A 24,523-nucleotide genomic window follows, 5' to 3' on the forward strand; every position below is an offset into this window, starting at 1 on the left:
GCATATTATTGTGATTCAATGAAGCTCCCCGTTAAATGAACTGCACCAAATAGGGGAGACATTCTCCAGCTGTCCGAAGCCCACAAACACAGCGATCGTTGAAGCTTGCTTCTTCTCCAGAGTTTTCTTGGTCATCAATACGACATGTCCTTAATAAAACCGATTTGATTCTCTGAACAATCGGAATTTCGTAGTTTTGTCTCCACACCACTCATTTTAAATCATGCGGTTCTCATTAGCTCATTCTACTTGCCTTCCTCACACAAACCACGAGTTCAGATCTCCCTCTCTTTAACTACCCGAATATCCGAGTTCTTGAACTTTGAAAACAAAAATCCGGAGAGGATCTCAACTCTAAATAGGGTAGCTTGCTTTCAGCTCTTTGTTCTTCTGCAGTTCGAATTGGTTTCCTATATCTCATGTCTGGTTTTGGTGGGAGTTTGCTTTCAGCTCTTTTTATTTCCGTTGGTGCTTCTGGTGCACTTTTGGTTTAATAGGAAGCATGCTTTCGGAGCTCATATCAAATTGGACAATGTATGTAAATAAGGTAAATAAAGTTTCTGTATACTCAATGATGCACCTCTTTATAGTATGTGCACGACCCATTGATCTTACAGTTTCAAATTTCGATCAGCAGTTAGCAGCATTGCTTACTCTCCTTTTCATCATCATAATAAACTTAGCAGTGGGAATTCTACCACACGTGGACAACTTTGCTCATATTGGAGGATTTGTCTCCGGATTTCTTCTTGGATTTTTGTTTTTGATCTGCCCCCAGTTTAAGTGGCCTACCCAACGGAATGCTCCGCCTGGACGTGTTAGTACTCCAGTTAAATCTAAACACAAGACGTATCAATATGTATTGTGGGTCCTCTCTTTGATACTATTGATTGTTGAGTAAGCTCTTCCTCGATCTCTGATTTAATTGTTTGACTTCATGAACCTAATCGATTCCCTGCATGAGAATCTGGTAGCCACAGTTGACGTGTGCACATTTTTTATTTATTTTTATCAAATCAGAGAACTGGATTTTGTGTAGATATGTAGATATCATGTGTCCTGTAATATTTTCATTGCGAATAGTCTCTGTATCTGCTTGTTTCTTATCAGAATGGTTTGGAGAAGGCATTGTGTTATCGTCATTTTCTGTGTAATACTATTTGATCACTTTGTTGATAGCGGCTTCTACTTTGTTGTTTTGGGTTGCATGTGTTGGCAATACTTTGTTGTTTTGTTATTGGAAATAAAGGTTCATTTTCCTCGTATTTGTGTAGTATCAGTATATGCAGGCATTTTCTGACAGAAGTCATGTTTTTTATAGGTATACTATTGGCCTGGTTACTCTTTTTCGAGGGGTCAATCTAAACAACCATTGTTCCTGGTGTCATTATTTGAGCTGTGTCCCTACATCAAAATGGAATTGCAAGTCACAAAACATTTGTTGTCTGATAATATGCTGTACTTTTCTGCGCATATTAACTTCCGCCTTAATATTTGATAGACAGAAATGCTTGCTTATTAATATGATCATGGTTGCATTCAGTCGTTCTAGTTTGGTATGATGTTTAGTCTAATGCTTTAAAGAAACATAATTTAAGAAATGACTCGCAAAATTCTGTGTCAGGAAATTGCTTCTGCAACGTACTTTGTTAGTACTATAAATTGGTTTTGTACTGACATATTGTTCTTTATATGCATATATGCACCAATCTTGCAGTCGAGCCAGATATGGAATCAGTTGAACTTAACGTGCGTAAGCAATGGCAGAAATGGAACATATTCATTGTCAGATCCCAGCCCCTGCCGGACTCAGCAGCTATGTGCTGAGCTTTGCAGTTGAGCATACATGTGCAGATTTCAGAGTTGATAGATGTTGATTGATATGCTTCATTCTTGTAGTAAGTATTCTTTCTCTTTCTTTTGTTTTTTGTTGGGTAAAATAGTCTTGTGTATTCACCAAGCAATGGTTCTCGTTGTCATTATTCTTCTCATTCTTTTACTGCCTTTGTACCTCTTTTCTGCTATTCATAACAGTTGAAACCCATACCGATAACTATAAAATTTACTCGCCATATAGAACTACTCAGACACGCAATTTACTCACCATACCTAAGTTTGTTGAATGTGGGATGTTACGAATCCTCTCAATCGGACCTTTGCGCTCTACTTTCTCGGCTTTCTCTCTCATTCTGCAATGTTGCAAGATGATCGGACACATGTATACTTTCTAGTTCATCCACTAGAGGCGAACTTTTAAAAAAAATCAACTAAATAAAAAATCGTTTAACCATTTAATTAACATTATCAAAATTTCAGTATTTAATTGAAAAACATAGTTCATTTATTTATTATTGGATAACAATTAGATGAAAAAACAAGTAAGAATTAATTTGGTTTTTGGCGAAGTTGGACTTTAAAGGGTGACACAGAAATAGACAATTTTACGGAGTTAGTGCCAATCTCCAAATGCAAGTGCAAGTCCAATAAGGGAGGATCATTTCGAATCTTGACATTAAATAATCCCCTTTAGTGTTTTGTCATATTTCTTTCTTTCTTCGTCAAGAAAGGTAAGGAAAGAAATTTCGTCAAGTACAATAACAAACTCTTATTTGCAAGTTTCATATGCTTACTCTGCTAAGAGCTACCGATGGGTTATCTGGGGCTAATTTGATTGGTGCTGGAAGTTTTGGGGTTGTGTACAAGGGAGTTCTTGATGTTGATGATAGAGCTCAATTGGTTGCCCCCGTAAAGGTGTTTAACTTGTTATGCCATGGAGCGGCAAAGTGTTTTATATCTGGATGTAAGGCTTTGAGAAATATCAAGCATCGAAATCTCGTCAAGATTATAACTGCATGTTCAAGTGTTGATTCTCTTGGTAATGATTTCAAGGCTTTGGTTTATGAGTACATGGAAAAAGCAAGCTTAGAGAAGTGGCTGCATCTACCGACTGATATTGAAGAAGCAAGAGAGGCACCCAAGAGTTTAAATCTTTTGCAAAGGCTCAGCATTGCCCTTGATGTTGCTTGTTCTTTTGATTAGTCGATTATCTTGATAATCACTGTGAAACACAGATAGTTTATTGTGATCTGAAGCCAAGTACTGTTCTTTTGTACAAGTCAAGTACTAGACATGTTTCTGACTTTGATTAGCAAGGTTTCTCCCACAACTGAACCGTATAAAAGCTTCAACAAATCAGACAATTTCCGCCGGAATAACAGGAACGATTGGTTATGTGGTTTTTGGTAAATATTCACATCCTCTCCACAATATCTTTTTTTTTCTTTTAAACTTTTGCATAATTCAACTATTTTGTTCTCAATTTGCTAACAATATTTGGGAAGTGAGGCGTTAATAACTGGATACGTCTACAGTTTTGGAATTCTCTTGCTAGAGACTTGAGCCCCCATGAAGTTTAAAAATTAAGACTTGATCTCACTAGTAATTGTTACCATTTTTAAAAAGGTTGCATCTAGAGATGGGCAAAATACCCATGGGTTTGGGTAACCGCGGTTACCCACCCATTTAAAGTTCACAGTTACGGTAATGGGTAACCGTTTAGACGAACAAACAGTTATGGGTATAGCCGTTTATCCGTGAAATTTAAATGGGCGGTTATGAGTATTACCCGCGGTTATAACGGGTCTCCATCGGTTATGGGTATTATCCGTGATTATAACGGATATCCATTTACCCATTTAATTTAATATATGTAAATTTAAAAAAAAAAATTAAAAAACCTTAATTTTTCAATCTCTCCGCCAGAGTCTGAAACGCCCCGTCCCTGCTCATCTCTCCCTCCTCGCTGCCCTCTCTCATCTCTGCCGCCCTCTCTCTCATCTACGCCGCTCATCTCTCTCTCAAGATTCTTACGTCGAAAAGTGTCTCTGTACGTTCCCCTCCTCTCTCTCTCTCTCCCGGTTTCTCTTTGGGTTCAGTTTCCATATTTTCTTGCATTTTCTTAGAAACCAAACAGGGCATCAAATTTAATTTTTCTTTTTAACTCTTATTAGGTGCTGGGTTTTGATTGCTCATTATTTCAAGTTTCATGGATTGGGTTTCTCCAAGAATTGCGATATTTTTATGATTTTTTGTGCTTTAGCAATTGATGAAGCTTGAATTTCTATATAATTGATTACGTGTTAAAGAATAATCATACTTTTTTTTTTGTCAATGGAGAAAAGAGGGTCTTGATATGATTTTTAGATGTTCAATTTATGCTGGGCAGCCTTCTAACTTTGTATTTTATAGGATTAAGTATTATGTTTTCTATGGTTGATGATCTAAAATGTCGAAAAAATGGGTTTTCGTTAATGTTGTATATGCTCTGAAACAAAATGCAGTGTGTGACTCTGATGTTTAGTCGTCTATCGAGCCTTCGAAATCTTCGAATTTTGTAATTTTCAAGTTGTTAAACATGTAGACGGGTGAAAAAATGGGTAAATAGGTAAAAAAAGGATAAACAAATTCAAAAACCGGTAAATGGTTATGGTTAAATGGGTAAACGGTTATGGTTAAATGGGTACACGGTTATGGGTATGGTTAACCATTTATAAACGGTTATGGGTATGAGTATAACCGTTTATGCAATTACCCAATGGGTAAACGGTTATGCGGGTATAAACATAAACGGTTATGGGTAAATAACCGCGGTTCCCGCCCACCATAACCATTGCCCATCCCTAGTTGCATCCACAATAAGCTTTCTTGCAATGATACTTTTAGGGGAACTATGAGAAAATCAGCAATCTCACAGTCCGGCCCTTCAGAAAACGTACAGGCTTCAAAATTTCCATTCATAGCTAGGATCGCCCTGCTAGGGTAACTTTCATAGCTGGTGACACCAACGTGACGTCTGATGTGAGAAAATATTGGGTTCCATGTATTTGTTTTTCCATTTTGGATGATTGCCAAAATGAATTATGGATGATAATGCTATTATGTATGGTTGCCAAATGTTTCCAGTCAGCTTCTGGACTCAAGGTGCTTTAATGGTCTTGGTCCTTGGCGTTCACCGAAAATGCCAAACAACAGTTCCCAGTAGTGGAAGTAACCTAGTGACAGTTCCCAGTAGTGAAGTCGTCTAAAAAAACAAGCCAAAGTGGTTATCATTTACTTGGACTTATTCCTTCTCATATTTGAATTTTCAAGAACCAGAAACTGTGGTGTAAGTTCCTTCTATGATCCTATCCTTCTATAAATTTCCTTGTCGTTTAGTGGCAGTATTCCTCCTATGATCCTAGGGTAACTTTCATATTAAGTGACACCAACGTGACGTCTGATGTGAGAAAATATTGGGTTCCACGTATTTGTTTTTCCATTTTGGATGATTGCCAAAATGAATTATGGATGATAATGCTATTATGTATGGTTGCCAAAATGTTTCCAGTCAGCTTCTGGACTCAAGGTGCTTTAATGGTCTTGGTCCTTGGCGTTCACCGAAAGTGCCAAACAACAGTTCCCAGTAGTGGAAGTAACCTAGTGACAGTTCCCAGTAGTGAAGTCGTCTAAAAAAACAAGCCAAAGTGGTTATCATTTACTTGGACTTAATCCTTCTCATATTTGAATTTTCAAGAACCAGAAACTGTGATGTAAGTTCCTCCTATGATCCTATCCTTCTATAAATTTCCTTGTCATGCAACAAATGGAACTCACCAATTCACAACTGAACACCCATCTCTCTATTTCTTTCTGCTTCTCTCTCTAGTTATATAGTTAACCAGATCAGAAATGGGGGTTTTGGTTTTGAAATTGATCTTAATATACTTGCTTTTCAGTGCAGTGTTCGTTTGCTGTAGGAGCTCCCTGCAATCGGGACTCGAAGGGAATGCAACGGATAGGCTGGCGCTGCTTGCCATCAAAGCTCAAATAAAGCAAGATCTTCATAATTACAAAGTGATGAGCTCCTGGAATGAATCCACGCACTTTTGCATGTGGCATGGTGTGACGTGCAGTCGACGACATCGCCAAAGGATAACTACCCTGGACCTGCAATCTCAAAATCTGGTAGGAAAACTATCCCCAAACATAGGAAATCTAAGTTTTTTAAGGGAGCTGTGGCTGCAAAACAACAGCTTCAGTCATAAAATTCCTCCACAAATTGGGAATTTGCATAGATTGCAGATATTGCGATTAAACAATAACTCGTTTAGTGGCAGTATTCCACACAATATATCATATTGCTTCAACCTTATATTTGTGGATTTCACTCGCAACAAGTTGGTGGGTAAAATTCCTTCAGAAATTGGATTGCTGTCGAAGCTGCAAACATTTTTATTGCAAAATAATAATGTAACGGGACAGGTCCCTCCTTCCTTGGGGAACCTGTCGTCTCTCCAGCTACTAAGCCTTGGTAGTAATAACTTGATGGGAAACATCCCCAGTTCTCTTGGCCAATTGAAAAAATTAACCTTATTGGAATTGGGGTTAAATCAGTTGTCTGGTAGCATTCCTTCCTCCATTTATAACCTCTCTTCTCTTGTTATATTTGACATGCTAGCTAACCAAATTCAAGGGAGTATTCCATCAGATATTGGCAAAAATCTTCCTAATCTCGGATTCTTCGGCGGCGGCTCAAACCAATTCACTGGGCCCATACCTCCCTCAATATTCAACGTCACAAGTGTTTGGTATTTTGATGTTGGGGGCAACAACCTAGTCGGACCGGTACCGAATCTCCAAAAGCTTCACAACCTCCAGGATTTCAGCATTCAACAAAATAATATTGGAAGTGGTAAAGATGGTGACTTAAGTTTTCTCTCGGGCTTTACCAATGCCACACAGTTGAAAACGTTGATTATTAGCAACAACAGTTTTGGAGGGACATTGCCCATGTCAATATCCAATTTCTCAACCAAACTTCAATTGTTTTGGGTTGGCGATAACCAATTATATGGAAGTATCCCATCTGGGATAGGGAATCTGGTGAGCTTGGAATCGTTGTATTTGGGGGAAAATAGCTTCACAGGTAACATCCCATCTGACATGGGTAAGCTTTCAAACCTTGGAATATTATATATTTCCAATAACAAATTATCAGGAAATATTCCGCCTTCCTTAAGAAATTTAACCAAGTTATACGATCTTTCGTTGAATGGAAATCATCTTGAGGGTAGCATTCCTTCAAGCCTAGGGGAATGCCATTGGTTGCAATCGTTGTCTCTTTCTTATAACCTCCTAAATGGCACAATACCCAAACAAGTTTTTAGACTCTCCTCCTTATCGATTACTTTGAACTTGTCTAATAACCTCTTCACAGGTTCCCTTCCCCACGAGGTTGGGAATTTCCATAGTCTAAGTGAACTGGATCTTTCTGATAACATGTTATCTGGAGAACTCCCCAGTAGCCTTGGTGGTTGTGAGAGTTTAGAAGTCCTGCATTTGCAAGGAAACTTCTTCAACGGGTCCATTCCTTTGTCTATGAGTTCAGTGAAAGGGATTCAAGATCTAGACCTTTCTCGCAATAATTTTTCTGGTGAAATTCCACATTTTTTAGAAGGCTTTAGAATCCTGAATAATCTGAACTTATCATTCAATCAGTTTTGGGGAGGGGTACCAACTGGAGGTGTTTTCAAAAATGCGAGTGCTGTTTCAGTTGTTGGCAACACTAATCTGTGCAGCCCTTTTGCTAATTTAAAGCTTCCCAAGTGCACGTCTAAAGAGACCAAGAAACGAAGATTGTCTCGTTGCTTGAAACTAATACTCCCTTTAGTGTTTGGACTTACTCTTCTAGGAATAGCCATGGTGTTCTCCTATTTCTTTCTTTGTTCGTCAGGGAAGAAAAGGAAAGAAATTTCATTGAGCACTTTGGGGAACACTATTCTGCAAGTGTCATACGCTACTCTACTCATAGCTACTGACGGGTTCTCAGAGGCTAATTTAATTGGTGCTGGTAGTTTTGGGTCTGTGTACAGAGGAGTTCTTGATGAGGATGATAAAGCTCAACTTGTTGCCGTGAAGGTGTTTAACTTGTTACGCCATGGAGCTTCGAGGAGTTTCATAGCCGAATGTGAAGCTTTGAGAAATATTAGGCACCGAAATCTTGTCAAGATTATAACCGTGTGTTCAAGTGTTGATTTTCATGGTAATGATTTCAAGGCTCTAGTTTATGAGTTCATGGACAACAGGAGCTTAGATGAGTGGCTGCATCCACCTATTGGAATTGAAGAGTTAAGAGATCATGTACCCAAGAAGTTAAGTCTTCTTCAGAGGCTAGAAATTGCCATTGGTGTTGCTTGTGCACTGGATTATCTTCATAATCATTGTGAAACGCCAATAGTTCATTGTGATCTCAAGCCAAGCAACGTTCTCTTGGACAACGAATTGACTAGCCATGTTTCTGACTTTGGATTAGCAAGGTTTCTCTCACAAGTAACGAGTAATGTTTCAGCAATTCAGAGTCAGACAAGTTATGTTGGAATAAGAGGAACCATTGGTTATGCAGCTCCAGGTACATATGTTAGATATATACTTCATTATATTTCCTTTTTTATTTTGGAGTATTTAATTTACAAAATTCAAACTGAACTATTTATACACAAATGTGATGTTTGAATTGTAGAGTATGGTATGGGGAGTGAGGTGTCAACGAATGGTGATATCTACAGCTTTGGCATTCTCTTGTTGGAGATGTTTACAGGGAAGAGACCCACTGACAACATGTTTGGTGATAGCTTGAACCTTCATAATTTTGTCAATATGGCTCTCCCCGGGCAAGTTACTAAGATTGCAGATGCACCACTTCTTCAAGGAGGCACGAATGAGAATCCCAATCAATGCAGTGCGAGAATTCATAAAGTTGAGGTGTGCTTGAGTTCAATATTTAGAATTGGAATTGCTTGTTCTGCTGAATCTACAACAGATCGACTAAAGAATATTAGTGATGCTGCATCTGAACTTCATTCCATTAGGAATACTTTTCTTGGATAGAAACTCTTTTTTATGTGCTTTTGTGTTAGAGAAATTTTGTGTACTGCCTGTGAAGTCTAGCTTTTATGTTACCACAGTAGATGTGGAAGTTTGCAATGTAAATAATCACCAATGAGGTTCATTGTGTGAAGAGTGTATTACTACTTCTTGTACTTGGTATTTTTGTGTAATATTCACATCGATTAAAGTCTAGTTCGTGCCACGAAATCGTAGAATATTCACATTGACATATTCCAAATTTTTGAAAGATTCATAACCTCAAGACCCTCAACATTCAATAAAATCATCTTGGAAGCTGTAAAGATGGTGAGTTGAGTTTCCTATCAGACTTGACCACCATCCGTGTAAGGTGTTTTCGAAAATCAAAGTGCTATTTCAATTGTTGACAACACTAGATTCTGCAAGGGAATTCCTAATCTCAAGCTGCCCAATTGCAAGTCTAACGAGCTCCAAGAAAAGAAGATTAGCTTATAGCTTGAAATTAATAATCCCTTTAGTATTCGGACTTGATCTACTTTCTCAAAAGCCATTGATCGGTTTTCTTCAGTTAATTTGACTGGTGTTGGCAATTTCGAGTTTGTATACGAAAGGGTTCTTTATACTGAGAATAGAGCCCGGCTTGTACTTGTAGCTATGAAGGTGTTTAGCATGCTATGTCACGGAGCATCAAAGAGTTTCATAGCCGAATATGAGGCTTTGAGAAATATGAAGCATCAAAATCGCGTCAAGGTCATATCTACATGTTTTCTCGATGATGATTTCAAGGCTCTAGTTTATGAGTTGATGCACCAAAGGAGTTTAGAGGAGTTGCTGCATGATTTGCATCCACCTCCTGTAATTGAAGAGGTAAGAGATCAATACACCTAAGAATTAATATCTTCTTCAAATGCTAGATGTTGTTATTAGTGTTGCTATTGTGCACTGGATTATTTTCATAATCATAGCGAAACACCGATTGTTCATTGTGATCTAAAGCCAAGCAATGTTCTTTTAAACACCAATGTGATTGGACATGTTTATTGAAAGTGGACTAATCTCATAATGTTACTTATTTGAACTCCTCCATATAAGTGAAGGGGAATTGGTTCAAGTTGGTTGGTATGGTTACTAGGGTTTGCAAATGGTCATTTTTTGTAGAATTTTAACCCCATTTTTAAAGCCCATGGGCTATTGACAAATCGAGGTTGTCTAGCATTGTTGATATCAATATTCGCCATGTGCATTCTGAACTCAAATCCAATGGTTTTAGCAGTCGTTCTACCAATCTTGACAATAAAAGAATTTCTATTAAACCCGCAAAAATGAAAATTCTTAGCCGTTCATTTCTGGATCTGAATTCAGATTTATTACAATCGATAGAGATTTTTTTTTTTTTGGGCAATCAATAGGATACTAACAAATATGTTTTTACAACAAAAATACGTCACGATAATGTGACTTATAGTCGTGTCACAAACCTTTTAACTTATTGACCTATCTTTAACGTACTCCAATTATTATTGTCTTCCAATTGATAGTATTTATTGAATTACATCATAAATTGTTCCCAAAATATTAATTATCAAAGCAAATAAGCTTGATTGTGTTATAAATTTATTGTGAGCCAGTTGGTACGATTAGGAGAAAAATCAATTTTGTTCAAAATTTTCATGACTTCCAAGTAAACAAGAGGCTATATAAGGGAAGTTCCAAAGGATACGGTGGTGTAATTTGGTCCATGAATTGTCTCGTCCAATTTGCATGCATGCGGTGGGTGACTGACTCCCAAATAATTTTCATTACCAAGCAAATTAAATACCATTAATTAAGAGCTTAAAAACTCTTTAATTATTACCTCCCTATTTTGCTTTTGCAATTAGGAAGCTTTCCCCTTTTGTGTACAATATTATAGGAATATTTGTGTTCTCCACACTCAAATGATGGTGATGCTCACTACCTTATTTATCACCATTATATGAGTTTAATACCTTGGATAGACATAAATCTCAAAAATTTAAACTCATCAAATGGTAATAAATAAGATGGTAAGCATTACCACAACTTGAGAGTAGTGACTAAAAATCACCCCAATAATATAAGTAGTTAAGTTAGTTGGTGTGGTAGTTGGTCTTTAGCAAGCTTCTTATAGAAAAGAAGAATCTGGGTACTTCGGCCGTTTTGCAGAAGAAAAAGAAAGAAAGGGGCATTTGATGTTTGGACATACATAGTAATGGTGCTAGCTGCACCTGCTTCTTGGTGTTTTTTACAAGAAAACAAAAAGAGAGAGAGAGAGAGAAAAGGCTAATTTGCACCCTTTGGATATTATGATGCCAATTTGCTTGGTTGAGAAACTTGTGGCTTTTCTAATGGAGATTGCGTAAAGGTGCAAACCATCTGGTAGTGGTTGTGCAAAATAGGTTTCATATTCGGGAAAATTATGGTCCCTACATCCAACCAAATAACAAGGTTTTTTATGAGATAATGCATGCCAACTTGAGCATTATAGTGTTCATGTATTTTATTTAAGGGTAAAAAACTGTTTACTACCCTCATGTTTCATGGTTTTCAACATTTAGTACATCAATTTTTTTTCGTCTCAGAGTCATACCTAAAGTGTAAATTTTGGGACTGTTTCATACATCCGTTAGTCAAACTGTTAATTCTCTCGTTAAGTGATGACGTGGCGCCCATGTGGACAATGACTGGGCGCCACGTGTCATTAAAAATATTAAATTATTATTATTATTTTAAAAAAAAAACCCTATCTTCTTCCCCACCCCGACCCCCCTCCCTTCTCTCTCCCTTCTCTTCTCTGCACCTACGCAACCCCCAACCTCTGCACCTTCCCCCACCCCCTATATTCCCCCACTGCACATCCAAAACAAGTAAATTAACCCGTCTTCCACCTCCCTTCCTTCTTCTCTATGCAACATTCTCTTCGGCTCCCCCTTTTCTCTCCCCCATTTTTATCTCCCCCACATTCCTCCCTCTTCACATCTCTCTCTCCCAAGCACCCTCCCTCTTCACCTCTCTCTCCCAAGCACAGTCGATTGGAGGGTCCATCATCGAGTTTGGATCCGAGCTTCTCCATGTCCAGTAGGTGCCGAAGATTTCGTCCTCAGAGCTGCCCAGCTCATTGAAGCTGCAGGACGGGCTTCAAACGGGTTCTAGAGCAGATCCAGGTCGTCGGGATCAGAAAATGGATCTCGGATTGGGTTCGACGGTGGTAGGAGGCGCTCGGAGTTGCGTCTGGCAACGGCTGCGCCATGCGTCTTGAGAGCTGGAGCTCAGATCTGGTTTCGGGTTGGCTGGATCTTGCATTTTGTCAAGTCCAGTTTCGGGGTGGGGGAAGGTGCAGAGGTTGGGGTTGGGTAGGTGCAAAGAAGAGAAGGGTATTTTGTCGAGTCCAGTTTCGAGGTGGGGGAAGGTGCAGAGGTTGGGGGTTGGAGAGAGAATGGATGGGGGGTCGGGGTAGGGAAGGACAGGTTTTTTTTATTTTATTTTTTTATATATATTTTTTTATATAATAATAATAATAATATTTTAATATTTTTAATGACACATGGCGCCCAGTCATTGTCCACATGGGCGCCACGTCATCACTTAACGGAAGAATTAACAGTTTGACTAACCGATGTATGAAACTGTCCCAAAATTTACACTTTAGGTATGACTCTGAGACGAAAAAAAATTGATGTACTAAATGTTGAAAACCATGAAACATGAGGGTAGTAAACAGTTTTTTACCCTTTATTTAATTTTTTTTTTGTCGAAAGGTAGAAATAGAAGAGAATGCTCTTTTTGGAATAATTGTATGTTCTATTCATCTCTCAAGGAGGGGTTTATAAGATGTTACGATCCTATCAATAAGGAAAGAAATAATTTACATAAAAACATATTAAACTAAGAATCCCAATATTACAGGAATACACACAAACAGTCAATACTCCCCCTCAAGTTGGTGCATATATGTCACACATGCCCAACTTGTGTAGGAAACTTGAAAACTTATGACTTGAAACAACCTTTATGAGGATATCTGCCAACTGATCTTCCGTTCTTATTGCCGGTACCTCAATTATCTTCCCTTCCAATTTTTCTTTGATGAAGAACCGGTCAACCTCAACATGCTTTGTTCTATCGTGATGTACTGGATTATGTGCAATGTAACAGGCAGCTTTATTATCACAAAATAATTTCATAGGCTGATCGTGTTTTATATCCAAATCCCTTAGCAGAAGCTTAAGCCATAAAATTTCACAAATCCCTAAGGCCATACCTCTGTATTCAGCTTCCGCACTAGACCGGGCAACCACATTTTGTTTCTTACTCCTCCATGCAACCAAGTTACCCCCAACGAATGTAAAGTAACCTGATGTTGAGCGTATGTCATCCGCTGATCCTGCCCAATCTGCATCAGTATAACCTTCAACTCTAAGATGATTATTCTTTTTAAACAATATTCCTTTGTCTGGGCTTCCTTTCAAATATCTCAAAATCCTCATCACTGCATTCATATGATGTTCTCCAGGATCATGTATGTATTAACTCACTACACTCAAGGCATATGCAAGGTCTAATCTTGTGTGTGCTAAGTACATTAAACAGCCTACTAACCTTTAGTATCTCCCCTTGTCAACTGGTACTTGATTAGGATCAACACTAAGCTTCAATCCTTCCTCTAATGGTGTAGCTACTGGCTGACAAGCTGACATGCCGGTTTCGTGTAGTAAATCAATAATATACTTCCTCTAAGACAAGTAAATTCCAGAATTGCTTCTCGACACCGAAATCCCTAGAAAATATTTTAGGGATTCAAGATCTAAGATCTTTCATCTCAAATTTTGTATACAAGTATCCTTGTAAGGCCGTACGTTCTTCCGGATCATTCCCTGTTACAACCATATCATCTACATACACAATGAGTGCAGTAAGCTTCCCATTTCGTCTTTTCAAAAACAGAGTATGATCGGAATTACTTTGTGTGTAATCAAATGCTCTCATAGATTTTATGAATCTTCCAAACCATGCTCGAGGGTACTGTTTCAAACCATAAAAGGATTTCTTCAACCTGCATACCTTTCTTTTGTATTTATCCGGAGCACTACATCCTGGTGGAAGATCCATATAAATTTCGTCTGTCAAATCTCCATGCAAGAAGGCATTCTTCACATCAAACTGTTGTAAGGGTCAATTAAGATTCGCAGCCAAGGACAACAAAACACGAACGGTGTTAATCTTGGCTACAGGGGCAAATGTATCTGTATAATCGATTCCATATTTTTTAGTGTACCATTTTGCTACCAGTCTTGCCTTGAAACGATCCACTGTCCCATCAGCTTTGTACTTGACAGTATAGACCCATTTTCATCACACAGGTTTCTTGCCATCTGGCAAGTCCGTGATCTCCCGGGCAGCATTCTTCTTCAACGACTTCAATTCTTCATTCATTGTTGCTTGCTAACGTGGATCAGCTAAAGCCTCCTGCACACTGTTAGGAATAGATACAGTAGATAATTAAAACACAAATGACTTATTTGATTCTGATAGGTGGCTAGTAGACACATAATTACCTAAAGGGTATAACACATTAGATTTTTGGTTGGGTCTATTCATCGAGTACCTAGTTTTGCATTTAGGATCAACTTCGTAAGTAAGTTTAGGAATACCTCGGTTGACACGGTTAGGGAGACGATGTGGTGGTAGTGTATCCGGAATAAAAAACGATTGATTATGGTTATTGGGGCTCAAGGGTGGTGAGACCGACTGTGAGGTAGCTGTCAATGAGTTATCCAACGGTGAGGAAGGCAATGAATTTTCCGACGATGTCGACTCATCAACATCGTTTTCATGTGAATAATCACCACTTAACTCCAAGGCATTACCACTTAATTCCCAGTCATTCACATCATTATTTTCTTGCGAATCATCACCACTTGTTTCCAATACATCACCACTTAAGTCCAAATGATTCACATCATTATGTTTTTGTGAATCATCACCACTTGTTTCCAATACATCACCACTTAAACTCAAATGATTCACATCAGGAATAGTATAATCAAGAGTTTGAACTTCTGTCTTATTCTCCCCCTGAAGTGCAGACTCATAATGGGCAAAGTACATGTCGTTTTCATGAAATGCAACATCCACAGTGACAAACAACTTTGTTGTCGGAGGATGATAGCAGCGATATCCTTTCTGATTAGAGGCATAACCCACAAACATGCACCGTAAGGCTCGAGGTTCAAGCTTACTCCTCTGCTGTTTATGGAGATGAACGAAAGCCACACAACCAAACACGTGAGGTGGAAGATTTGGAACTGCAAGAGCATCAACATGTAAGGAGAGAGCCTGAAGAGGCGTCCAAAAATCAACTGATCGAGATGGAACACGATTAATGAGATATGCAGCCGAGGTGAGAGCTTTTGAAATCCCGTTCCTGGATCTCATTATTATAATCTACGTATTGGTATTATAGAGATTTTATATTTTTTTGGGAAATTAATTATTTAAAATCTGTAAACCATTCGAGGTCACATTTTATATTGTTGAATAGATATCGAGATCACGAACGCATAGGCGAAAGCTGTTTGTAAGTCCGGATTATAACGGTATAGTTACGGACGTTTGAATTTGTTACAAACAAAATGAAAAAGAAGAGAAAGCCACGAGAGTGGCTGAAGGAAGGGAGGGAAAGAAAGCCACATGAGAGTGGCGAGAGAAAAGAAGAAAAACCCATTTAGGGGCGAATTAGACCCGTTAACCCGCAAACTTGATCCGCTCATATCTTCTTCATCCGAACTCTGTTTTGGGTGATCTTGGTGTCCATGGAAAGCCCTTGATGAGCCCTACATCTTGGTAGTGTTTGATTTCCCAATTTCTTTCCCATTTTTCCAGTTCGAAGCCACAAACCCACGGGTGTTCCGGCGACCTTATCCCTTTTCCCGGTGGCTTTGGCAAGTTTCACCGTCCATGACCACCACTAAAAGACTTCCCTCAACCCCAGGAACAAGGCCTAAGCAGTGTTGGAGGCGTCGGAGTTCGATTGGAAGCCGAATCAAAGCACACAATTTTCAAGGGTTTCGGCGGGTTTGAGTGAAATTGAAGTGTTTCCCGGCCAATTTGGACTTGGCCATAGGTATAAAGTTTGCTATACTCTTTGAGATTTTCATTTCTGTATTTTTTGGTAATTTTTAAAAATAGTTGAATTTTCCGGCAAGTTGGGGCAGCCGACCGCCACCCGTTGCGGCGCGTGTGGCGGCAGCCTGGCCAGTGGGCCGACGATGTTCTTTTAAGTTCAATTAGATGCCCTGATTTCATAATTGATATCCGTATGACGTAATTTGATTGTTTGGACTTAGTTTCATTACGATACCTTACTTGGTCAAATTTGAATTGACGATCCGACCGTTGGATCGTCACTAAAACTTAATGCGTGATAGAATATAATATTTGAAAATCATAGAAGTTTACGGATCTGGAATCCGACGTACAGATCTTCCTTAATTGGATTTCTAAGTTTGTAAAATTAAATGTCGATCGCCACTTGAATTTTGAAATTGGCGGAGATCCGATCGTCGGATCATGATGAGATTTTAGTATGTTGTTATTTGAGCATAATGTGGACTTTGAGAAGTTATGGATCCAAAATTCGATGTGCGGATCTTTCGGATTGAATTACGAAGTGTTATGGACCTTACCGTTGATCGAGAGTTGACTTTTGGTCAACATGTCTTGAAACATTCTAAATACTAAAATGAGTACTACGGGAGACTAATTGAATTCTAGTGGGCCTACATTGGTTAGAGAGTGACTTGAATATAAATGTGATATGGTTATCACCTAAATTTCTTATGTTAATATCATATGTGAATATGTCTTGGTCTTATAAATGTGATTTGTATTGAAATGTGATGTCTATATATTAGCCATAGACTTGTGTTCATTAAACTTGATTTGGCTTATGTATTGATGATGATTGTGATATATATATGTTTAACTATTTTTTTTAGTAATGTGAAAGATAGTAAGATATATGTTACGACAATGTGACCCTAGAATCATAATAGAAGTATTCTGTGGAACTTATATACTTGTGTGGCATAGTAATGGTGACCTTGAGAAGTTGATGGTGTAGGTGACTATGTTGTAACTCATAAAGATTGAGATGTGGATAAGTTGAGGTGTTGAATTTACTACACCATGTAGTAGTTGTACATTGATGGCCCTGCTTGGTATATCCGTGTTGGGGGTGAAGGATTTATTTTGTAAAACATGTTCATTTGAGCAACATCATATAACATGCAATTAACAATTAAAAGGCGGAATCATGCTTGTATGTACTCAAAAACAAAACATGACCATGAAATTCAAAGCCTAGTAGATTGGTGAACCAATAATCAACTCAAAAACAAAGTGAGTTGAAATTAATACCTTTGTAGATTCCTCTTTGCATAAGCAAAGGCTAATCACCCAAAGAGATAAGGGCCTTCATTCCTTGCTTCTTAGATCCATGGATTTGGATGGAAGAATAGGTTCTCAAAGTTCCCAAAATTGAGAACCTCTAATTCTCGACACCAAGGTTCGATTGTAGAAGAAATGAGTGACCTTGGAGTAGTAGGATTGCTAGATGTACCCTCCAAGGTGTTGGCCTCTTTAGAGAGAAAATGGAGAGACAATTCTCACCTATTTTCCCCAAAAATAAACCCATTTTTCACTTTATGAATATTTGGCTATAAAATCATTTATATAGTCACTTCTTTAAGTGACCTAAACAACCAAAACCCTAATTCATTTCATCATGGCTGGCCATTTAGGGGATTTTGGGCTTTTGGGCTTTAATGAATCTTCATTCATTAAATTGTCATACAACTTAAGTTAATGGGCTTGACGTTCGAAGCCCATTGGGCCTTAAGGTCCAAAACTATCCCGAAGTCTTTAACGAACTTATTCGTTTGATTAATTAACATATTAATTAATCCTTGCCATAAATAAATGATTAAACCATTTAATCATTCTTACTCATTTCCGTTTAATCTCCAATCTCCACCTTTCACGGTGTGCGATCCATTAGGTTCCTTTTAGCGAGGTAGTGGGCGATTAAAACCATTTTACATCGATTGTGAATTGAAACTATTTTCAATTCTCCCTTTAGTGATTATACACGTTTAGGGCTTCCACAAACCATGAGTGACACCTAGCAGCATATCATGGTTACCCAAGCTAATCAGAAGAGGTTAGAGAACCTATTCAGTTCGAGATTACAAATGCAATACGGTCCTTCTCTAATCTAATACTCTTGACCACATTGTTTGGTTTGATAGTTTATTTTCTCATGTCTACTATCCAATGTGTGTCTTGTGCTTATATGATTACCTTGAATGTGATTCGGAACGCATTCCCTAATCTCATTCATACTCTGGCCAGAGATTCAAATCATATCAGAGAGTATTCTCCCTCAAACGGTTTGAAGGTTAGAGATCCCTTGTTGCGCATTCATTTGTCTCCATAGCTAAGCGGCTTGACCCCAACGATGCCGTGGACACCCTCCTGGTGGGATGACTTTGACATAATCAAAGATCAAGGTCTTAACCACAAGACAACTATGATGCCTCAGGTCAAAGGACTACTTTGCATTATCCCAACCATGAGTTCTCATGTGACATGGAATATGAGAACTCTTCGTTGATCGCGTTCAGTGAACTCATTCTCTATTGAGCACCTACCGTACTTGTCTTGATGTCACACACACCAATGACTAGAGACTAATCACTCTCCCTGAGAGAAGACATAGTACGTACCGATCTTGACGGACTGTCAATGCCCAATTGGCAATCCTATGATCAGGAACGTTTAGGATGTGTCTACGAAAGAATGGTCTCAAGAATCTAACTTCATTAGATTACATTCTCCCAATCACATATTCCTTGGACTTTATCGTTTAAGCATATAACATTTATATGAGACGGCTCAAACAATAATCTATGCCCTTTATATGTTAAACTAGATTAGTTTAACATGTGAAATGTCCGTAAAGTATCATCACATGATTGGCTTTAGGGCACATTTCCAACAATCTCCCACTTGCACTAGAGCCAATCAGCTTGATCATCAATGATGATATCTCTTCTGTAGTCATTTCATAAATGGCTGAATAGTAGGCCTAGGCAGTGGATATCTATATGTGTTATCCACAGAAGCAACCTTGAGAATAACGACGTCACCATTATACATGATTCTCAATCATGTGGTTCAGTCTCTCATTTGTGTTCGGATCTTGATGAGACCTTGATTCCCAGGCTTGAGCTATCGCCCCATTAGTGTCAAACACTTTCTGGTTGGAACCGAATAGAGAGTTCATAAATGAACTTTCCCATCCAAACAACATTGTTGTAAACTTCTATATGGCAATATATCTTGCATTCATAATGGAACACACTAAAGTCATTACTTTAATGTTTCCATCCAAATATCTCTTTAGTCATAATAAAGAGATATTCGTTTATCTCTTCATTCGTAATGAAGAAACATCCAATGATGGATTAGATTCATAATCTAATACATTTACGCTTCCATTACGTTACTCTAATTCTTCCTCGATCTTTGAGGAATTTATCCTTTAGTATTTCTTAAATACTTAAGGACTCACTTGACAGTTGCCATGGTTCTGATCCTGGGCTTGCATTGATATCGTCTTGTACCGTTCTAGGTACAACTCATATCAATGTTTTTCATACAATATGAAATACATAAATCACCTTTCTGCATATGCATAAAGGATTCAATTTACGCATTATTTCTTTGGGAGTCAAAGGGGCACGTTCCCTTTGAGAAGGGCAACTTGCTAGTCTTACTAGAGTCATCCTTCTAATTGAAGTTTATCATCATATGAGAAACTTCCTAGCATCCATTGTCTATTATTAGGGATTGATATAATCCAATTATATCATGAAATATATCATTATAGATTTCATCCCATGTATATAGACTATATCTCCCATATACATTCTATCTTCATATAATGTATTAAAGTCATAACTTTAACAAAGAAGTATTCTTTTCATTTCCAAAATTAATATATCATATATATTTATATTTTTAGGAACATGATTAACTCCCACTAATCTTTTGTAAAACTAGTAAACAAAAGATTCATTTACATCTTTATGAGAAATCAAACGATTTGATCCTTTTTCTCATAAAATGCAAATAGCTCCCACTAACTTGCTAAGATCCATGATGGATGGATCTCTACAACTTACATGTCTTGTGATTAGTAGTTTTACACATATATTATCAAGACTATCTTAATAATGGTTTCGGAAACCCATATTATGTCAAAACATTGAATCACCATTTAGTTGTAGCTAGCAATCTTCGAATTAATTGAAACTAAGACTACGTCAAAAATGGTTCCTTTAAAGTCAACCATTCTCTTTGATTGTAGTCACCTTAAGCTACCAATTAGCTTTGAAGGTTTCATTATTTCGAGTCAAATGGTACTTTACCATTTCCTTGAGTATATATCGTATATGCACTCAATGTAGTCATAAGGATTTTCATTCTTATTTCTTTCGAATTAAGAGGTGGAACTCTATGACATAGTCATAAAGTTCAAAACCATTCAACTGAGACGGTTTATAAATCCTTATCGACTACCTTGGAGCTTGTGGTATAGGAACTAGGTTGTTATATTTGTTGATTACTTTCTTGTCTCTCAAAGAACCCATTCTTTGAGTTCTATCTCTCGTTCATTTGCTTTTAGGCAAATCACATTGTAGAATTACAATGAACTACCCAACAAAACAACATTTGTTAGTTGGTTTATAGAAGCGATATCCAAAAGTTATTTTAAGGATATCCTACAAGATTATTATCAAACAAATATTGCTTGTTAGCACACAACCCCAAATCTTTAACATGCTTAAGATTTGTCTTTCTTTCCAACTACATCTTATGGAGTCATAAAAATATTGGAAGATCTTCTCATTGACAATCATATTGTTTTTAGAAGTATATATCCTATATATGGGTAATAGATAACATCTAACGAACTAAATCTTATTCAAGTTCGTTCTTCTCCTAATGGAGAAATACATTATCTTATGATGCTATTTTCCTTGATATCTTTCAAGGAAACTTATCTAAAGTGTTACCTTTCCTTGGATCAAATCTAAGGAGGTAAATACTTTTAGATGTCTTACTCATCAACTTACATTTCTTGAATTCTTTGAAACATTTTTCAAAGTATTCGGACTTGTGTTTATTCAAAATAAACTATAGTCCAACCGAGAGTGATCTTCGGTGAATGTTATCCAACATGAGTAGTATTATGTTTGTGGACAAGTGCCACTAACATCTAAGTGAATTAACCTCAACAACTTTGTGATTCTTTCTTCTTCCAAAAGAATAAAGATTCGAACATTTCGCCTCCATACAATTTTAACAAGAAGGTATTGGATCCGGACCTTACGATCCAAAGCGTCCATCTATGACCAACTCGTAATTTATGTTTTAGACGTATCACAACTTTAGTTGGGATTAGTCACTACCTTGCAACCTTTTGGGTTTTAAGCATCATTATTTTCTAAACAGTTTAACACTACCATATCATCTCTACTATAGAGATAATTAATTAGATTACCATAATCCAATCATTGATTAATAAAGAACATTGTTTTGTCAAACAAAACATTTATCCATTTCACATAGTGACGGAATTTAGTTCCTTAAAATTGGAATATAAAGACAATCTATGTTTTTCCAATTTCTTTGGTAGTTCATATGAGGAAGTAAGTACCATCTGCTTTCGCAGAGATCTACATTTGATTCACGCTTCGAATGTGAAGTACTTTCTCTTCTCTCATTAATCTTCTACTTCTTATTAGCCACACTTTTACAACGATTGTAAAACATAGTCACTAATACGGAATCATGCATTCAAGTAGAAGAACCAACTGTTTTGAACTATTCAAGAACAATTTACAACACCTTCGAAAGGTGTGTCCTTGACACTTGCAAGACATTTCTTGCAAATACCCCTTCCAATATCCATCCTTTCATAAAGAAAGTTTGTTCCCTTGGAGTTATTTATCTTCTTTATTTGACTTTCACCTTTGACTACATTAGTCATGGTCCCTAAACTCCCACTATCTCTCTTGAAACCTTTTTTCAATTGTGTTATACACATCAAACAATTTTGGAGAGTATGTGGTTATTGTTCACTATATAGTTTACAATAAACTTAGTGAACCATTAGGATAGGGACACAAAGGTGAAGTCCTTGCCTAGTTTCCGTCTCGTTAAGTGGTTTATCACTTCAACATTCAATGATTCAAAATCATCATAAGTCCATGTTAATGGACTATTTTTGTCAACCAACCATTATGTTCTAAACATAATTACAAACCTTCAAGAGTTGTACAAGGCAACTCTCATTTCTTCATACAACAATTTGTAAGTGAAGAAACATGGCACATAAAGTGTTCATGCCTTTGTGCTTTCTTCTCAAGTTCTTTGTTCATTTAACAAAGAAATAAGCACTAGTGTTTGCATTGACTAAGAGTTGTTCAAAGCAACTCCTATTTCTTCATACAACAAATTGTAATTGAAGAATTATGACATTAAAAGTGTTGTCCTCTTTATGATAGACCTTTTCTAACATATTCTTCTAATGATACATTATCAATAGTAAGATTGTGAGGATGAGACTACTTTGGTAATTTTACAAGCCATTAAAGACAATCTATGGTTTTGTAGTACCAAGTCCGTAAACTAAACGTTCGGCTTTTATTTGTCAAGTGTTGGATAGCGTTTGCAAATATATTGGTAATCAAATACATAACGAATATAAATTGATTGATTTTAAGCCATTTGATTTGGGTCTTTAAATCAAATAGCACCACCCACTATTTTTGGCAAATTCCATATCCCTCATAGGAATTCGAGAGTTTTGGATGAAACTCCTAGTAGGTTATGGGAGGCTCACTATTACCAAGCCCACCTCACGATGATACGATATATGGCTAGCAACAATAATAATGAGAGAGTACGCTTACTCATTTGCAACTCATGCAAGTACCCATCTTATTTGGCCTCTAGAGAATGTAACCTCACAATGATATGATATTGGTTCCATTGCACTTAGTTAAGTTCTTCCCACCATGCTTAGTGTGTGAAGGGGTTCAAGAATAGCCTCACGATGATACGATATATAGCTATCCTCGTTGCCTACACTCACCTCATCATATGTATATGGATTCCTCCTGAGTATAAGCATGCACTGTGTACTCCCCCATGATAGGGTGAAGCCGGTGTACAAGTCATAAACGATTGGATCCCACCACGGTGGAAGGCCACGAAGAGATATTCTAAACATCTCTCGCTTATCAACTTAATATTGGTTTGGTTGAGGGTTTTGTGTCTCATCACATATAAACATACATTTTAATCTCTATTAAAACAATTTTGGTCCTATTACAACTATTGGTCCATCCCTTTGTTTTAGTTGTACATAATACTCCCACTATGCTTTTAAAACGATTTTTAAAGCAAGAGTATATGATACTACTAACATAAACTTTGCATTCATTTGATGGACTACATAGTTGCCTTAGGGCCTAAGGATGATTATGAACCTTTGTTTAGATTCAACACGAGCCTTGTGTTGAACCTCGGTCTAGGAATGAAGATTGATTTTAGTTACGCGTTTAATCACATTAAGGCGTGTTGTCTTATGGGCGTTGGACCCAACTACTTCATTTTCATGCATATCGTATAAAGCAAGAAAGAAGTACTTCAAAGTAAAGGTGAGCTTATGCTCATTACAACATTTGCATATAACAAATTACTTTAAAGTAAAGAAGAGCTTAAGCCCTTTTACAACATTTGATCAAATCAAATTACAACCAAAATCTAATCTACACATTCCCATGGTTCAAACAAATTTGAAACGCCTTTCACATAGCTCAATTATATTAGGCTTAGGTTCATAATCACCCTTTAATTAATTAACACTTTAACTAATTAATAGAATGCAACATTTTCATTTGGTTTTTGTATCCATAAGATTGATTTAAATGGAGCTAAACAAAATGAAAATCCAATTCTCATTTAAAGAGACAAAACAATTTTGTTCTCATCCTATTTGGGCCATCTTGCAATTAACCTCAACTTTTGGGCCATATTGCAAATACAAAAACTTTTGGGGTCACTTTGTATAATACACAAAAGTCACAACTTCATGTAAATACAACTAGAACCCAAACTTTTAATAATGCAAAAACATCATTAAAGGAACAAAACAATTTGTCCTTTAGCGTTTTTGGACCTAAACGTAAAAACGTAAACTTTTGGGCCAAAGTGCAAATACACAAAAGTATCAAAACTTTATGTAATTGCATAAAAGCCCCAAAAGTACTCCCTTTGAGGGAGTGGCCGGTTTTAGGGAAGATAAGGTGGGAGTGTGTGTTGATTTGTGAGTTTTGTCAAAAACAATCATGCAAGTGTATGTAAGATAAGTTTTTGAAATAATTCAATCACAATTATTTCAATCATCATTTATACAAATATCTAACACTTTAAATACATAATAAATCATTTAAAAACATATCACATA

General features: G+C 37.2%; 2 protein-coding genes and 1 long non-coding RNA gene across 6 annotated transcripts in view; 2 read left to right on the forward strand and 1 right to left on the reverse strand.

Moving 5' to 3' along the window:
- LOC126591193 (uncharacterized) overlaps nucleotides 1–5,900 on the forward strand; it is a 101,825-nt gene extending 95,925 nt beyond the window's left edge. The window contains exon 4 of one of the 3 annotated variants that reach the window (XM_050256789.1): nucleotides 5,775–5,900. The gene's annotated coding sequence lies outside the window, so the exon portion shown is untranslated. Of the gene's footprint in view, nucleotides 1–637; nucleotides 1,100–5,774 lie in introns of those variants that run through there. The other 2 variants (XM_050256791.1, XM_050256787.1) reach the window with 2 other exon arrangements.
- The window catches only part of LOC126591204 (uncharacterized), a 51,005-nt gene that overhangs the window by 2,533 nt on the left and 23,949 nt on the right, over nucleotides 1–24,523 (reverse strand). The window lies entirely within an intron of this gene.
- Nucleotides 5,620–24,523, forward strand: part of LOC126591176 (putative receptor-like protein kinase At3g47110) — a 117,849-nt gene continuing 98,945 nt past the window's right edge. The window contains exons 1-2 of one of the 2 annotated variants that reach the window (XM_050256762.1): nucleotides 5,622–8,446; nucleotides 8,558–8,799. In XM_050256762.1, coding sequence (XP_050112719.1) covers nucleotides 5,728–8,446; nucleotides 8,558–8,799 — 2,961 coding nt within the window. In that variant the 5' untranslated portion in view covers nucleotides 5,622–5,727. Of the gene's footprint in view, nucleotides 8,447–8,557; nucleotides 8,800–24,523 lie in introns of both variants that reach the window. The other variant, XM_050256763.1, reaches the window with a different exon arrangement.

The sequence above is a fragment of the Malus sylvestris genome, chromosome 11 (assembly GCF_916048215.2).
Source record: "Malus sylvestris chromosome 11, drMalSylv7.2, whole genome shotgun sequence".
NCBI lineage: Eukaryota > Viridiplantae > Streptophyta > Magnoliopsida > Rosales > Rosaceae > Malus > Malus sylvestris.